This window comes from Vicia villosa, linkage group LG3 (genome assembly GCF_029867415.1).
Source record: "Vicia villosa cultivar HV-30 ecotype Madison, WI linkage group LG3, Vvil1.0, whole genome shotgun sequence".
In the NCBI taxonomy this organism is placed as follows: domain Eukaryota; kingdom Viridiplantae; phylum Streptophyta; class Magnoliopsida; order Fabales; family Fabaceae; genus Vicia; species Vicia villosa.
Genome location: NC_081182.1, coordinates 105,712,714 through 105,731,638, shown reverse-complemented (window position 1 = coordinate 105,731,638; position 18,925 = coordinate 105,712,714). Strand labels below are relative to the sequence as shown.

The 18,925-nt window shown below is 32.2% G+C and overlaps 2 protein-coding genes across 2 annotated transcripts; both read left to right on the top strand.

The window, feature by feature from the left end:
- The first annotated feature begins 661 nt into the window (after nucleotides 1–661).
- Nucleotides 662–1,966, top strand: LOC131658733 (fe(2+) transport protein 1-like). The gene is made up of 3 exons (XM_058927997.1): nucleotides 662–1,264; nucleotides 1,363–1,512; nucleotides 1,661–1,966. Exons 1-3 carry the CDS (start codon nucleotides 662–664, stop codon nucleotides 1,964–1,966), a joined length of 1,059 nt encoding a protein of 352 aa, XP_058783980.1.
- Nucleotides 1,967–8,901: 6,935 nt separating this feature from the next.
- Nucleotides 8,902–9,733, top strand: LOC131658732 (protein NLP2-like). The gene is made up of 3 exons (XM_058927996.1): nucleotides 8,902–9,171; nucleotides 9,268–9,318; nucleotides 9,404–9,733. The coding sequence occupies exons 1-3, from the start codon at nucleotides 8,902–8,904 to the stop codon at nucleotides 9,731–9,733; spliced, it is 651 nt and encodes a 216-aa protein (XP_058783979.1).
- Nucleotides 9,734–18,925: the final 9,192 nt, after the last annotated feature.

Below are 18,925 nucleotides of genomic sequence, written 5' to 3'. Positions count from 1 at the left end.
AAATTAACTATATTAAATTGTCCTTTATTGTGTCCAATTTATAAGTTGCTGCAAGTTAAATCATGCTTTAAAAATCATATTTAATTATATATGTATAGTTATGTCTATAAGTGTTGATGTTTCTATGATATATTAAATTAAGTATTTAATTATTTGTTATTTGTTGTTATTAAAAATTTCAATTAATCTATCTTTTAATTTTAAAATTCTATAACAAAATTATCAAATTAAACAATATTTCATAATTTTTAACTAGTTTTGTAGGAAAAAAAATATTAACTAGTCACTCTTCCACATAATTTTTCATTTTCACATGTGTCATAATTGTATCTCCCTTTAAATAAAAGAAGAATTCAAAGCGTGTGTTTTACTTATGCCATAATGGTTCATATTTTCAAGGAACCATATTTACCACACATCCAACAGAAGCAACCACACTCTCTCTATTATTCCAAATTTACCCCAAACTATATATAAATTATATATAAAAACACTTTACCTTAAGTGCAACAAAGTAATTTCACTATTTTTCACATCTAAACTATGAAATAATTTCTATCTATAAAACCTCTCAAAACCTCTCATTGTAACAAACATTCTTTCTCACATCACATCACTGTCTCTTCCAACAAGTTCAGTTCAGTTGTTTTTTTTAAGCAATATGGTAAGAAACAATCCCAAACTTATAGTTACAATCATTTTATTTCTATCATTATCATTACCATTAGTCTCATGTGAAGAATGTTCATCGAAATACGAAGGTGGTTGTCACGATAAAAATGAAGCATTAAAGTTAAAGGTAATTGCAATATTTTGCCTATTATTATCAAGCATGGTTGGTATTTGTATTCCAATTTTCACAACTTCGATTCCGGCTTTAAACCCCGACGGAGACTTGTTCGTCATTATAAAAGCTTTCGCCTCCGGTGTTATACTCGCTACCGGTTATATGCATGTGATGCCTGATTCATTTGCAGATTTAACTTCTCCTTGTTTGCCTCAACACCCTTGGCATAAATTCCCATTCACCACTTTCATTGCTATGATATCCGCTGTTTTTACTCTCATGGTTGATTCATTTTCGATAAGTTACTTCAAGAAGAAACTTCCCATGTCTTCTTCTTTGAATGATTCCAAAACGACAAAGGAATTGGAACTTGGTCATGGTCATGGTCATGATCATGGTCATGATCTTGCAGTTGCAAATGGACATGACAAGAATGTGAATGCCGAACAATTGCTTCGTTACCGTGTTGTGGCTCAGGTACGTTAATCAACTTCTTCGTTATTAAATTTTATATATTTACTGGGTTTCTTGTTTATTATTTTGTTGATATGATTTGTGTGGAATTGGGTTTTCAGGTTTTGGAGTTAGGAATTGTGGTGCACTCAGTAGTGATTGGTTTGTCAATGGGTGCTTCGGAGAACCCTTGCACAATAAAGCCTCTCATTGCTGCACTTTGCTTCCATCAAATCTTTGAGGGAATGGGTTTGGGTGGTTGCATTCTTCAGGTATTCTTATTATTATTAGTAGTAAGAAATTCGTGCAATCGCACGGGTCCCGTCTAGATTCATATTACATGCTGCAATATTTTATTTGTCAGTTTTGAAATTTGTTATCATTATGTGACTCTAATATTTTGGGGTATATTATTTACAGGCTGATTATGGAGTGGGGATGAAAGGGATAATGGTATTTTTTTTCTCGGTGACGACACCATTTGGGATAATATTAGGGATTGGTTTATCGAAGGTGTATAGTGACACTAGTCCAACTGCACTAATTGTAGAAGGGATTCTAAATGCTATATCTGCAGGGCTTCTCAATTATATGGCACTTGTTGAATTATTGGCTAATGATTTTATGGGTGCAAAGTTACAAAGTAGAATCAAGCTTCAATTATGGTCTTATGTAGCTGTTTTGTTGGGCGCAGGAGGCATGTCTATCATGGCAATTTGGGCATAAAATATAGTAAACTTAGTTTAGTTCACACTCTCCCAATTTTTGTGTTAGTTCGTTAGTTGTAACAATTTTTAAAAAAAAATGGTTTCTTAATTATTATTCAAATTTAGTTTAGGCATCACGTTTTTTTGTGACTTCATTATTTGATGGAATATGGTTACCCTGTTTATAGTTCACTTTGATTTTGATCATTGTTTTGCCTGTTTTGTTATTCATTTATTTGCATCCAAGCATTCTATAATCCATAAAGGAATTCATATATCCTAATGCTTTCATGAACAACAATTTATATAATACTTCTGATATATATTGTTCATTTAAAATTCATTAGAGGCCATAAAATGGTTGTTCCCCCAACTCATACATTAAAAAAAATAAAAAATATTGGTCACAAGAATATCGATATAAATTTAATGATGATTATTTTCATGATATATTAAGTTAACTATTTATTTGTAGTTATTGAAAATTTTAATTAATTAATTTTTTAATTTTAAAATTATATAATAAAATTATCAATTTAAATAATATTTCATAATTTTAAACCAGTTTTGTAGAAAAAACATTAACTAGTCACTCTCCCATGCAATCCTTCATTTTTCACATGTACCACAAATGCGTCTCCCTTTCAATAAATAAAAATTAGAAGCATGTCTCTTATTTATGCAAGGATAGATGAATAGCAACTCAATTATTCACGACATTATATTTATTAGAGCCATCTCAAACTTTTGAGAGACCCTATCTAAAAAGTTGAAGTTGTCTTCAGTTAAATTGTGAAATTTTTTAAGGGATTCTATTTAAACGTACATTAGCATTGAAATATATAATCGGAGACCCTTTTTGCCCACTAGTAAAAAAAGATCAATATAATTTTAAAATTTACACCCAATATACTAAAAACGGGTGTAAATTAAAAATGCGGTGGCAATTTTGTAAATAACATGTCATTTTAAACATTATCAGGTGATAATATACACCCTATTTTCTAAAAACGGGTTTAAATTAAAAAAATTATCATAATCAAAGTTCAATTACTCCTTTTAAACAAAAAAACGGGTGTAAATTTATATAAAAAATTTTTTGTTTAAATTTATAATTCAAAATATATAACCTATATAACATATTAATAAATAAATTAATGAATAAATATTAATGAGTCTAAATTTATTAAGTAAATAAAATAGTTTAAACATTATACAAAAACTCTTTAGTAAGTGAAACATTATCTTTAAACATAATTCTTTAAATTTATTAACATAATAAAATACTTTCTCATTTTCTATTCAACTCTTTCATGAAACTCATTTTCAACTCTTACAGAAAACCCATTTTTCAATCTAACTCTGTTCCACTCATGCATTTCGCGCTGCTTCAGAAAACCCATCTCTCGATTCACCTTTCCTTATCCCCCTTTCAATCCTTCTCCTCGACAGTTTCTGCTTCTTTTTTACCTATTCTCATTCTCTACTCCAAAGCTTCGATCTCTTGTTCTCTGCCTCTGCTCCGAAACTTGTTCGATTTCACATTCCTTCACCCACTTTTTCAGCAGTCATTCACCAAGGTGTAATAGCTGACAAAGGTGAACCCTAATCCCCTATTTCATTCTCAGCATAATGTATTCCTCTTCTAAGTGTTTCTGTTGGTTCTAATCGGAACCCTAACTTTTTCGGTATTCAATGGGTATAGATGAAGTTGAGCTTGATATGGATGAGAGAGAGGATGGAGAAGAATTGGAAGAGGGAGGTGGAGATATCGACAAGGATGGTGAGGATGAAGAAGAAGGTATGAATTTAGATTGTTCCGAATTTTTGTATATTCGCTGTTTACCATGTGGCTGGAGGTAATTTTTTAGAATACTGGGGATTTCAAATTAGGGTTTCCTATGTGGCATTGTTTGATATTGGTATGAACTAGTGTTAAGTGCTAGAAAGGAAAACAAATTTGGAATAATATTTTTCCGACTTTGTCGTGTTTTTGGGAAAATACTCAGATGAACTGAAGTTAGGCTGTTTGGTAGTTTCGTATGGAAATTGTGATGCTTATTTTCGAGTTATGTTTTAGTTAGTTCAAATGATGACGGTGTAACTTTTCTTTTCCATGTTTCCATTGATTAAGATATTTCATTTTGTTTTATTTTCCGATGGGCGAGATTAAGATGGAAGACATATCGCTACCGACGCAAGGAAGGGATCCACGCAACCGCCAGAGTTTGGTGTTGACCAGGTACACCGTGTGTTTTCTTCATTTTTTATAATAGTTTTGTGCTTCATAACTGAGTGTGGGTTTTTGGTTGGAGCAGGAGCTTGTGAAGAAGGAATGCTAGTCTCTGAATAAATGCGGTGTTAGGTGTTGGGGAGTCTTGGAAAAGTAATGCTCTTAATCACAGCGTTGTGCCTGCTGCAAGTCATGGAGTTCAGAATGGGTACAGTGATGAATATATACTCAATTTTTCTCTTTTAATATTTTGATGCAAAAGAATAATTGATTAACTCTCATACTATTATTATGCAGGTTTTGAAGTCTACTTATATGACAAGTCTACTTATATGACATAGATTAGGAACTCACCTTATGTTACAAGGTGAGTTAAAATGTTACGAAGAATTGCCTCTGCTGACCGTGTCGTTTCCTTCGTCGCCTTGTTCACCGCTGCTCGTAATCCTTCCGATGCCGCTGATTGCGACGAGTTCCTCGACCATTTCCTTCATTTCCTCCTTGTTGCTATGGCGGCGGCTGATAAGACTGTTAGATTCAGAGCCTGCCAGATTTTCTCAGAGGTAACGGATTGAGCTAAGTTCAACTTAATCATTTTTTGTGTTATTTTAGTGTGTTAGGTTTTACATTTGAACATTTAATTTCTGCAACTAATGTGTCATTGAATTGTTGAGTTTGAAAGAAATATTACGGTTATAACTTATGAACATTTAATTTCCTCGATTATTTTGGTTGTGATTTTGTAGATAATATTGTGGTTACCAGATGATGCACAAGTGAGCAATGACCTATGGGACGAGGTGATAGAGGGCATGAAGGTTAGGGTACGAGACAAGATCTATTTGGTGCGTACGAGACAAGATCTATTTGGTGCGTACTTTTGCGGTTAGGGCACTTTCACGTTTCGTGAATGACTCTTCTAATGTTGACATTCTTGATTTGTTCCTTGAGATGCTTCCTTTGGAGCAAAATGCGGTGAGTGTCCCAATTGGATCAATCAATTTTGTTTCCTTTTTAATTTCCCCCATGCCTGTGCTGTTTTTTGTGTATTGTAATATTGTACTTATGGTTATTGCTTCTGCCTCTGTCTGAACTTTTGGTCATTTCACTATAAAATTCTATAGGACAACGGATTAAGCTCTTCTGTCTTGTTATTTTCCTACTCTGAAACAACTTCATCTCCTCACCATGTGCACCTTTCTAGAGATCCGTTATGCAGCCTTCCAGTGGCCCTTTCTGTGGCTTACTAGCAACCATCGTCATATTGGACATAATTGTCCCTTTAAAGGAATCACTTGTATTTGTTTTAATTGCTTAGATGAGTAATTTGAAGTTTTGGTGGCTAAAGCTTATTTACTTTATTCTAGTAGGTATGAATATTGATAGTAATGTTATAATTATGTTTGTCTCTATATTAAAATTCAGCTTTCATGATTCTTTTACTTGTAAGTATTCAAATGCTATCTATCCTTTTGTTTTGAAACTATTACTATTTTGAACTTTCAAAAATTTATGTGATCATATTAGATTAAAATAAATAAAATATATTGTTATAGAGGCATGAGATGAAATTATGATAATGTTTGACATTTGAAAGCTCTGTTTAGGTGCTATGAGATCGACTGGAGATCAAGGATTATAACTGTGAAGGAATCATATGTAGTTTTGGATAAACCTGCTGGCACTTCAGTATGTAATCAGTCTTACACTATGTACTCAGAAATAGTTATTAATCTCGTATAGGATTCTTATAGAATTGTTTTTAAATTTTAGATAGTAAACAACAACAGTCGTAAGTCCTGTCATTTTCATATCCAATGGACATGTTCTACATTGCATGAGTAATTAATTGTCATCTGAATTCAGCTTATTGGTTATTATGATGATGGGTTCTAACAGAAATTCAAGCCAGTAGGAATTAGATTTTGAAGAAAATGATGTTCAGTGCTTCTTGTCAAGTTAGATTAGGTTGGTCAGCTGTAATATATTTTAGGAGATAGCATGAAACATGAGAAGAAAATAAACCAAAGTTGTACACCCAGGCTTCCTTAATTATCACCTAACTGAGAAGAGGAATTCTTCGCGCTATGAAGATATAGAGCACCTTTTCTTATCTTCTCTGTTTCGAAACGGATTTGCATGCGGCATGTGGCTGGATTGGTGCGACATTTCTCTTTAAGTTTAGTTATACACATTAAAAAAACTAAGAAATCTTGAGTCATGAATACTAATTATAAAATTACTGAAACAACTAATAAATATTTTGTAATGCATGAGTGAAAGTTGCAAGTGGGTTGAAATGTTTGAAGATGTTAGAGCTGTCGTCTTTTGCGTTTCCCTAAGTGACTACGATCAGTTAACTCTTGCCCCAGACATCAACGGCAATGGAACACTTCTCCAAAACAAGATGATACAAAGCAAGGAGCTTTTTGAAACAATAGTGAGACACCCTTTTCAAAGGCACCCCTTTAATACTAGTTCTTTGCTTGTGAAGACTCATAATGTAAGTTTCCTGCTTTTAGTCTTTTTGCTCTGATAATGATTTAGGTTATTAGCTTAAAAGTAATTTGTAACATGTTCTTCTGAGTTCTGAGCACTTAGACTTGGTTATGGACTTATAGTTGATCTCATGTTTATAGCTTAAGAAAGGTAGAGACTAGAGAAGATACTTAGTTTTGATTATTTTTAGCTGTATTCCTGCGGCTAGAGAAGGTGGGTTATATGCTTTGATTATTTTTAGTTGATCTCATGTATGTATGGTTCTTTCTGTTTGGACTTTTCTGTTGCGTTAGTCCAGTAGCTGAAATTAGGAAGTGGATGGTTTTGAGGAGGATGTTATTTAGTTAGACAGTTTAGTAGTTAATTGTTACTGTCAATTGAGAATGGCTTAGCGAAACTCATGTTGAATTGTTTAGTGTGCATGCTTGGTTTATGCATTGATTGAATTGGCTTTTGGAATGAAGTATATGGTTGTTTGTGTAGCTGGCATGAATGGTGGCAGGTTTGTGATGGTGGCATAGTTGCTTGGAGTTGGCTATTGAGCATTAGTTGTTGAGGCTTGGAGGTATGAGGTGTTTTTGTGTTAATTGGAGGTATGAGGTATTGAGCATAGTCGCGATATATGAACCTGTTGGTTATTATTGTGTATGGTTTGTGATATGTTTTGGTTCCATGCCTTTTAACTCATGCAAAATAGGCTGGTTTTTGGTGTTTGAATATGCAGGTTAGCAGGAAGATTCTGGTAAAAAAGTGATAGATGTTTTTCATCATTTTACCAAAAATTAATCTTTTGTCTTTTATTTTCATTCTGGCACACCTAATGAAAAGTATATATATATATATATATATATATATATATATATATATATATATATATATATATATATATATATATATATATATATGGGTCATGCTAACATGTGCCCTAAGGGCACATGTTAAAAGCTAAATGTAGAAATTTTTTCTTAGAAATTGTGCATGGTTTTCCTAAAAAGTTTATAATTAATATGTTTATTACGTTTTCCAATACAAATTTACTATATTTAAGTTTCTTAACCTATGCCCTTGGGGCACATGTTAGCTTTATCCTATATATATATATATATATATATATATATATATATATATATATATATATATATATATATATATATATATATATATATATATATATATATATATATATATATATATATATATATATATATATACTAAATGTTTCTTATATTTATTGTATGTTTTATTCTTTATCATCTAACACTGATTTTTTTGTTGTTGTATTTTATAGTGTCTTTTTTTTGCAGAAGATAATTTTCATCTCCTTCCTGCATTTAATGATTTAAAACGTCTTGATGTGAGTTTTGGATATGTTATTGGTTATACAAATGCATTTCTAATGGAATTTCTGAAAAAGACTCCAAAACTTGAAGCACTTGAGACTCCTAATGTATGTTTATATATCTTGTTTCAATGCTTGCATTTGCCGTGTTTTTTAAGGTAGGTTAGAAGAAGTACTATTTTTGTTCATTGACTTGTTTATTGGTATTTATTCAGGGATTTGATCCAATCATTTGCATGGAAGGTGGAGAGTGGATATTGAATTCAGTGCCTTATTGTTTCAAAACTTGTCTCAATTTATTTTCCTTTGCTAATTTTGATGGAGATGAAGCTGAAATTCAATTCCTGAAGTTTATATTAGAAAATGCCCCAATTTTAAAAAACACTCATATATATGGTTCTGACAGTCTATTAGCTGATTTGAAGAAGAAGACTGCTGATGTTTGCAACAGAATGGAGTCTATGGGTCTAGAAAATTGGAACATAGCGTGAAATCATGAAAGAATGGGTGTAACTTTTGGTTTTTTGTGTGACTGCTATAGTTTTCGGTTGTTTTGACCTAGGAAGGTATTCCTTGTACCTAACTAATACCTTTTCCTATTATTTCGTAGTTCTGTTAGATTATTTTAGTTATTTCATTCATTTGTTTTTTAGAGATGCTTTTATTTATATAAATATATTTGTTTTTTTTTAATAAGAGAATATCTTTTGTCTTTTATTTTCATTCTGGCACACCTAATATGTTGGTCAATCTTTCAGGGTTGTTGCTACTGCAGTTACTTACATAAGGCGTGTTTACACAAGGTATCTCTGGTGCTTCGATTCCGGCCCAAGGGCTTTTGGGCTTCAGGTGTTTTCTCTTACTGTCTTCCAAGGTTCTAAGGATGAGATCATCAATTCAATATCTGCAGCAGGATTCCAGTTCATCTGTTCCGATTTCTGTGAATCCAAACATGAATTTTCATGTTCGATTCTTTAGAAGCCACGAGTATCCGCGACATCAGCAACAGCAGCAACAGTATGGTTCTCTTCTTGCATTTCCTGTGTTCGAAAGAGGAAGTGGAACATATCTAGGTGTCATTGAGTTTGTTATCGCCAATCAAAACCTCATCAATTATCGTCCACAACTCGATCATCTCTCCAATGCTCTCGAGGCTTGTAGTTTCTCAATTAATTGCATTAGTACTAGTTTAATAATATTACCGTAATTTAAAACATGTGATTGATGGATCTATCTATCTTTGGTGCAGGCTGTTGATTTTAGAAGTAGCCACAACATGAATATTCCACCAGCAGTAAAGGTAAGGATGCATTCCATCATTCATCAAATCAATACTAGATTCAATTCTTGACCTAATTGTTTTACATATGATAATGAATAATTAGATTTTTGAGGAGTTGTACGAAGCAGCGGTGAATGAGATCGTAGAGGTGTTGGCGTCTGTATGCAAGACTCGCAATTTGCCACTAGCGCTAACATGGGCTCCTTGCATACAACAACAAGGAGGAAAAGGTACTACCGGTGGTGGTGGATGCAGTGTTTCGATTACAGTTCCAACGGATCAGATGAACAATAATAATCGTATGATGATGAGTTGCATATCGACTGTTGATTCAGCTTGTTATGTTGGTGACATGGAGATGTTAAGATTTCAAGATCAAATGCAAATGGTTGAAGAGGATAAAGACATAGAAATGTTGCCAAAACAAAAATAAAAGAAGAAGAAAACTTATATATGAAGAAAGTGTTATGACTTAGTTAAAATATGATTTTTATGTGTATGATTTTAGAGTACTTGAAATATTATGACTGCACATGATTTTGTATACTTTTTGCCTAATATTAAAAATATTTTGACTTAGTTAAAATATGATTTTTATGTGTATGATTTTATAGTATTTGCAATATTATGACTAAAAATGAAATATAACTAAATGGTGTATATGAAATAGGGTGTAAATAGTTTTAAATATAATATAATTGTTCATTCATAAATGGCGTATTTACACCCAATTTTTATTAAAATAGTGTAATTAAGAACGTATTTACACCCGATTTTTATTAAAACAGGGTGTAATTAAAACGTAATTACGCTCAATTACACCCGATTTTTATTAAAACAGAGTGTAATTAAAACGTAATTATGCTCAATTACACCCGATTTTTATTAAAATAGGGTGTAATTAAAACGTAATTACGCTCAATTACACCCGATTTTTATTAAAACAGAGTGTAATTAAAAACGTAATTACACCCGATTTTTATTAAAACAGGGTGTAATTAAAAACGTAATTACGCCCAATTACACCCGATTTGTAGAACGTATTTACACCCGATATTTTAAAAATAAGGAGTAATTACGAACGTATTTACACCCGTTTTAAACGGGTATAAAACGGGTGTAAATGCGTTAGACATTTCTCACCCTGTGGATATACACCCGATTTTTATTAAAAATAATGGGTGTAAATTTAATAAAAAACGGGTGTAAATTAATATTTTTGCACTAGTGGCCATAGCTTAAACATGAAAAAAGTGTGAGACCTTATATTATAGGTCGTCTTGCACACCCTAAAAAACTACTTAATATTTACTCCACGCCCAACACAAGTAGCCCCGTTCTCTTTATTCTTACAAATTAATTTCATCATTTTTAAAATCTAAACTATGAAACACTCTCTATCTACAACACTTTTCATAGTAACACAAATTTATTTGTCACATCACATCACACTCTCTCCTAAAAAAGTTCAGTTTAGTTGTTTCTTTCGTATGAATATGGTAAGAAACAACTCAAACCTTGTAGTTATAATTATTCTATTTCTATTAGTATCATTATCATTAGTCTCATGTGAAGATTTTTCATTGAAGTTAAAGGTAATTGTAATATTTTGCATACTATTGTTGAGTAAGCTTTGTGTTTGTATTCCAGTTTTCACAACTTTGATTCCGACTTTAGAACCCTGTAGAGACTTGTTCGTCATTGTAAAATATTTCACCTCCAATGTTATGCTCGCTATCAATTATTTGCACGTGATGTGCACACATTTATGGATTTAACTTCTCCCTGTTTGTCTCAACTCCCTTGGCATAAATCTCATTCACCACTTTCATTGATATGATATATGTTGCCTTTACTCTCATGGTTGATTCATTTTCTATAAGTTACTTTAAAAATAAATTTCCTATGTCTTCTTTGAATAATTTAGAAACAACAAAGGAATTGGAATTTGGTTATAGTCATGATTCTGCAGTTGCAAATGGACATGACAAGAATGTGAATACGGAACAATTTCTTCATTACTTTGCTGTGGGCCAAGTTTATCAATTTCTTCGTTATTAAATCTTATATATATATATATATATATATATATATATATATATATATATATATATATATATATATATATATATATATATATATATATATATATATATATATATATATATATATATATATATATATATATATGTTGGGTTTCTTTTAAGATGTTTGGTTAGACATAAGTAGAATTGATTCTGTCTTCAGAATTGATTATACTTGAAGTTATAATTTTAGCTTCTGCCTCTAGAATTGATTCTGGATGATTTCAATACGGTAATTTATTATTTAACTCACTTTTACATAAATGTATTCAAACATAAATCAATTATACTAAACTTAATTCTGATAAAATCAATTTTTTCAAACTCAATTTTGCTAGAATGAATTCTATCTAACGCTAATTTGAGAGAATGAACTTGGATGCTTACATGCTTCAGGTATTATTATTACTATTTTTATTATCACAATTTCTATTTCTATTATTATTTATTATTATTATTTATTATTTTATTATTATTATTATTTATTATTATTACTATTTTTATTTTCACAATTTCTATTACTATTATTTATTATTATTATTATTATTATTATCACAATTTTTATTACTATTATTATTATTACTATTATTATTATTACTATTACTACTATTATTATTATTACTATTATTATTACTGTTATTATTATTATTATTACTACTACTATTATTATTATTACAATTATTATTATTATTATTATTATTACTATTATTATTATTACTATTATTATTACTATTATTATTAATATTACTATTATTACTATTATTACTATTATTATTATTATTATTATTATTATTATTATTATTATTATTATTATTATTATTATTATTATTATTATTATTATTATTATGTGACTCTAATGTTTTAAAGGTATATTTTTTACAGGCTGATTAAGGAGTAAAGATGAATACAATAATGCTAGTTTTTTTCTTAGTGACGATGCTATTTGAGAAAGTGTATAGTGACACTAATCCAATTGCTCTAATTGGAAAAAAAAAATTAAATACCTAGGTTTAAAATCAGTTTTTCAGAAAATTTATCAAAGTGTCTAGGTTTGACAGTACATCCTGGGGTATGCGCCAAACCAAATGGCGCATTGGTAAAAATATGAGGTGTATGTGTCATACCATTTGGCGCAAATGTTCATGAAGTCTAGGTAAGTCATTTCAAATAGTGCAAATATGTTGTTGTTTACACATAGGAGCCATTTCAAATGGCTCCTATGTGTTAGGATTTTTTTAATAAAAAAATACCCCATTTCGCGCAAAGCTTTCGATTCCGGTCTTCGATTTTTGTAAAACTGTCCGATATCTCGATTTTGTAAAATTGTCATTAACCCTAAATATGTTATTTAATATTTGTGTTGTCGATTCCGCCGCTTAATAAAGTAGAGTTCATTGATTAAAAATATGTTACAAAGTCGATACACGAAGTTGATACATTATCGTAAAAATATGTTACCAAGTTGATTAAACATGCGATGAGGTTGTTCCACGACTAGGACATTTCTTTTTACTGTGCCCTAGTTGACGAAAAATGCTACATTTTCTTTCCATTTTGTCATGCACGTCCATTTCGGTTCGAATACGAGTACTGTTGGGGCGACCCTTTTTCTTTCGTCGCATCGTGTCATTATGTCAAACTACCTCCCCATCATACTCAAGCCAGTAATCCTCCTTCGCTACCATTGGAAATGCCACACTGTATACCTGGAGCAATGTCTCAGCCTTGTAAATTGGAGATAGTAGTGATAATGTGTCTCGGTGCGCAAATGCACATGCTGCTATGACATGTGAGCAAGGCATACGAAATGCTTGAAACTTTTCACAGTCGCACCAATGATCATCTAGTAGAACCCGATATTGTTATCTCGGAAATCCTTCATTGTGGTCAATTGTTTCTCGAACACTGAAGGTGCGGTTGAATCGATCGAAATCCTTCGCTGATTATTCTTTCATAAATTTCATGCAACTCTCGCTGAATAGTTGACTCGATTCTCTAATAGCACTCCACCTCTTACCTCTTGTTGAGAACTGCAAAGCCATCCTAAAGTAGTTTGCCTCCATCAGTGCAGTGATAGGAAGGTTTCGAATGCCCTTAAAAACACCATTAATGGATTCTACTAGATTTGTTGTCATGTGGCCCCATCGCACGCCGTTGTCGTAAGCCCTGGTCCACTTCTCCCTGGAAAAGGTTATCAATCCAACTTCCCGCATCCAGATTTGACAATACAACTTCACTCCGATAATGTTGGAATATAGGTTGAGTTAATGCTTATCCTGCATTGACCAGTGTTTTCTAAAGGTGCCTATCCTTAACCTCCCACATGAAATTCTAGGCAATATGGCAAATACAGTATACATGTGTTGATGGTGGATGTTGCCATCTGTTTGCTGGATTGTTGTAAGCACTTTCAATGGAAGCATGCCTATTATAGATTAAACAAAGATCAGGTTGAGGAGCAACATATTCTCAGAGATTCCTTAGAAAGAAACTCCAACCCGCGACAGTTTCACCTTCCACTATTGTGAATGCTACTGGAAATATATTGATGTTTCCATCTTGTGCAACAGCCATCAACATGGTTCCTTTGTATTTACCATATACCCAAGTTCCATCAATTTGCAGTATCGGTTTACAATATGCAAACCCTCGTATGCAAGGTTGGAAAGCCCAGAAAAGGCGATGGAATATTCCATTTCCTTGGACACGGGTTCCATCCGGGGCATGCGCTGGCAATGTCTCTAGAATAGAAACGGTGTCAGGAGCCTATGTTTTCTTATTATTCTAGTTTAGTTTAGGCATCACGTTTTTTTTTTTGACTTCATTATATATATATATATATATATATATATATATATATATATATATATATATTGTAAAAAGTTGTAGGAAAATTGTAGGAAAAATCTATTTTATGTATTTTGCTGCGGGGTCGGGTGAAAAAACTCAAACCCAACAGGTGTGGGCGTGGATGTTATTTTTCCACCCGAACATCATTTGGGTTTGGGTTTGGGTGTCGATTTCGGGTGCGAGTTTGGGTAGTGTGAAACCCGCACCGACCCGACCCGTTGTCATCCCTACCTTTCATAATAAAGTCTCTCATTGGTGAATTTTGTTTCCATTAAATCTTTAGGAGAATGAATTTGGATGCTTACATACTTCAGGTATTATTATTACTATTGTTATTATCACAATTTCTATTATTATTATTATTATTATTATTATTATTATTATTATTATGTCTTATGGTATATTTTTTAGAGGCTGATTAAGGAGTAAAGATGAATAGGATAATGCTAGTTTTTTTTCTTAGCGACGATGCTATTTGAGATAGAATTAGGGATTGATTTATCGAAAGTGTATAGTGACACTAGTCCAACTGCACTAATTGTAGAAGGGATTTTAAATGTTATATATATATATATATATATATATATATATATATATATATATATATATATATATATATATATATATATATATATATATATATATATATATATGCATCGCTTCTCAATTATATCGTCATCAAATTTGACGTTCCCTTGATTGAGCGAAATCACTTAATGGTCATTAAAGTCAAGGTTGCCTTTTATGAAGGAGACCTATAATGTTTAGTAATTTACCTTGAATTCATTGTCTATGCATTAATTTTTTTATTTAGTTCTCCCTCTTATGTTGGTTTTGACATGGACGGCCCGAACCTGACCTTCTAATTAACCTAGATCGACTTTACTATCTTGGGGTAGACGTTCGCTAGTCCTATGGATGGCTTTTATTAATTTGGATAAGGTTTTCAAGACTTCATCCTATAGCCTGACTCACTTCCTCCTACATCCCAACTCACTTGCACAGTCTCTTAACCATGTTATCAATTCCTCTATATTAAATAGGCCCAAAGGTAAAAAGTGTGTCGAGCATAGGGGCAAAATGCTTTTAGGAGACCAATTTACAGGTTGAACATTTACACAATCCTTCAATCATGGGCTGGATAGGGGCGAAATGCTTTTATGAGACAACTTAAGAGGCCAAACATTGCACGAGTCGCGTAGGGGCGAAATGCTTTTATGACATTGGTTAAGAGGTCAAACTTTTACATATTCCATCAAGCATGAGTTGGGTAGAGGCAAAACTCTTTTATGAGTTAAGAGGTAGGACATTTACTCAGTCCCCCAATTATACGATGTTGGTCAACATACTTCAAGCACGAGAGGGGTTGAATTGTGGTATTTAAAATTCATGATTACTTTTAGACCTTTCTCAGTTAAGATCAAGTTAGTAGTTTCTTAAGAGTAAATGACAGCAGAAATTGCACTAGAGAGTTATCAAGGTTTGGCCGAACGTTAGCCTAGTCCTGTCCCCAAGAGGTCTTCTTGAGTTTTTGACCATAAAATTTTGAGCTTTTACAAGTTATGACTATGAACCTTAATGCAAGCTAATCTTGATATTTCTTACATGATTATCCCAACCAATGATATTTTTTACCCCATACTATGCTAACGAACCGTTTAGATATTTATGACTTATCTCAATAACCAAAACAAAGCTTTTTTCGACAAAGCTCAAGAAACCAACCATGAAGATTTTATGACTCGTTTATCTTACAAACAAAACTCGATATTCTTAAGAGAATCACACTCTTAATAATTAACTTAAACAACACGACCACTTACAAAATCTTCCCTACAAGCAAGTTTTCACTCAAAAGCACTATGACAACTTTAAGTGAAAAAAAGTGTTTCTAGCGAGAGATATAGAGAAAATATAGAGATAAATACCAAAGGAAATGTAAAACTTTAGAAAGTGGTGTGAAATGAAGAGTAGGCAAGCCTCCTTTATATAGGAGTTGGAAAAATTATAAAACGAAATAGTCCATGGGCCGGATTAATGAGCCAATCGACTGGCATTACATTCCAATTGATTTACTAAGTCATTTTTAATAGATTACTACCCAAATAATAATAATTGGATATAGAGTTATTGCAAGTCATTAAGGTAATTTCCTAATCGCTTGGTTAATCATTTAGGCCCTCTCCATCGATTGGCTTAATGTTTCAATCCATTTCTTGGCTCAAAAAGTTTTTCCAATCGATTGACTTAAGTATCCAAGCAATTGGTTAGTTCAAAAAAGCTTTGGAAACAGATTGGAAAGCTTGTTAATCACTTGGCTTCGCCTAGGAAAAAAATTTCAAGATAAAAAGTTTTGAAGAATATTTTGAAGGTGTGTGCGCGTTGCCTTAGTACTTAAAAGTTATTCCTTACTTTTACAAAATTCAGGTCACTCTGACAGACAGACAGACACGACATGGCGAGCTTTCACACTTTATCCGAGGATTCCAGATTCTTTGTAGTATTTCTCCTGGTCATATAAGCACTTTAATCTTGAGTCTCTTTTTTTCCGATGAGGCATGAAATGTTTCTCTATTTAGATCACCATCATCAATGTTGGAAGGTATTACCATCGAGTTTAATCATTGTTGTCGTCATCAAAACTTCGGATGGATCTTCAGCGGGATTTTCAGCTTTATACCTACAATCACATAGATCCACATAGTTGTGTAGGGGAGAAATTATATAGGATTGGTTTTATTCTCAGACAAGATTCTCCCAACTTTATCAATATGAGGAACTATGGTCGCGATCGACAAGTTTTTGACTTTTCTACTTATCGTAGGTGTTATACCCCAAAATTTGCCCACATATTTTTCAAGAAAACTCCAATCTGAAAATTAAGGGTCTCATATAATCATGGATTTTTATTTCAACAAATATCCTGACATATGAAATACTTAGTTTTTAGAATTTTTCTTATACAGTAATTTGGCTTGCAGTTGAATTTATTCTTACGCAAACACCAAATACTGTTTATTACTTCACACATGCTATTTATTTATTTACAGATAAATGGTACTGACACAATTGGTACAAAGTTAAATCTTTTTGCAGGCGCAGAATCAGGAAACTCAGACTGTACTGGTAACAAGTAAATTATTATTATCTTTTGTTTCCCACTAATTGTTGTACTATATTCCATTATTTGCAAAAATCTTTTCAAATCTCTTTTTCAAAAATCAAATCTCTCCTTTTTCCAACACTATCATACACTTTCTTTCAAATCTTACTTCCACTCAAATTTTCCTTTTGTACGGAATCACATCATTCCCCAACGTCTCTTTCCTTCTTTCCATTCTATAAATACCTCTCATTTTCTTCCATAAAATCTCACATCAAATTCCAACTCATCTTTCAAATTCCTACCTCATATCTATTTTCTCTTCTTCCCTAACAAGAATGGCAAAGTGGATAGAGACACTGTTTCTTACAGTCATCACCATTGCTACGGTGATCATGACTTTCTTCTGCCTGCATAGTCCTGAGGAGTGTGGACCTGCAATGGTTATGCTCCCAATCATCTACATGTTATTGTTCATAGCATGGGTCATCAATCGTCATTCTTAAAATTTGCCGTATTTCTTATTTCTTAAATGTACCGTTTATTCGTCGTACTGTTCAATATAGTATGTGATATTTGTACTGTCAGTATTAAATGTTGTACTATTTGTCATAATATTGCTTAATTACTCAGATAATATTTTATGTGTTTTCTGCCAGTCAAATATTCCTATTTCTGTGCATTAAATGATTTTCAGGGTTATTATCGGTAATTTTGCCCGTATACCGTAAATATTAGTTATTTATTATGTCTGTGTTTTTCTAACAAGTCATGTAAATAAACTTTCATTTTTCACATAAAACAAAAACAACAAAAAAAGAAAATTAACTTTGACTGTTGATTTTTCACTCTAACTGCTACATCAATACCTGAACAGTCAGTCGACAGCCAAACTGCTGGCAGTACAATTCTCAGTGTTTTGTACCATCAATCAAATCAATCTTTCACAATTCAAAATTCCAAGATTTTTGTTCTAGAAGTCTTCTGAATATCAAGCGATTAGCAGAGACTCAACACTGCACAAAAATCAGGTACGCTTAACTATCTCCTACACAAACAGTCCCTAATCAGGGTTTTTCTTGTTTTTACAGGAGCAACAAGTTTTTGAGAGCTCAAATGGATTTCATACACATCCATATATCTCAAAGTACCATCATACAAATTTTCAAACTTCAATTCACTCAGACGTACCGTCAGCAGCTCAAACAGTCAACAGACGACCCGTTTGACCAAAAAAAGTCAACAGACAGTCAAAAATGAAATTTTTTGTCAAAGTCCATATTTTGTCAAAGGATTCATCATTTGATCATTGGATGATCATAATTCATCAAGGAAAGATCAAAAACCAACAAAACCCTAAGATTCAAAATTAGGGTTTTTGCCTGAAAAGTCAACTCAACTTTGACTGATCATAACTCTCTCATCCTTCATCCAAAAAATTCAAACCAAAGCTTGTTTTGAAGGAAATTCAATTATCTTTCAAATGCCATTGATCCCATGGTCATTGGATTCACCATTTGAAAAATATGATCAAAGACATTACAGGTCATTTTCAAAGTCAACAAAAAGACACTTTTTTCAAAAGGAC

What these genes read in the sequence shown, in the direction of transcription:
- LOC131658732 (XM_058927996.1), top strand. Translation starts at nt 8,902, where the DNA reads ATGAGATCATCAATTCAATATCTGCAGCAGGATTCCAGTTCATCTGTT. An exon ending in ATCTCTCCAATGCTCTCGAG is followed by an intron (nt 9,172 to 9,267) that starts GCTTGTAGTTTC and finishes TCTTTGGTGCAG; the next exon opens with GCTGTTGATTTTAGAAGTAG. An exon ending in ATATTCCACCAGCAGTAAAG is followed by an intron (nt 9,319 to 9,403) that starts GTAAGGATGCAT and finishes ATGAATAATTAG; the next exon opens with ATTTTTGAGGAGTTGTACGA.
- LOC131658733 (XM_058927997.1), top strand. Translation starts at nt 662, where the DNA reads ATGGTAAGAAACAATCCCAAACTTATAGTTACAATCATTTTATTTCTA. An exon ending in GTTACCGTGTTGTGGCTCAG is followed by an intron (nt 1,265 to 1,362) that starts GTACGTTAATCA and finishes TTGGGTTTTCAG; the next exon opens with GTTTTGGAGTTAGGAATTGT. An exon ending in TGGGTGGTTGCATTCTTCAG is followed by an intron (nt 1,513 to 1,660) that starts GTATTCTTATTA and finishes TATTATTTACAG; the next exon opens with GCTGATTATGGAGTGGGGAT.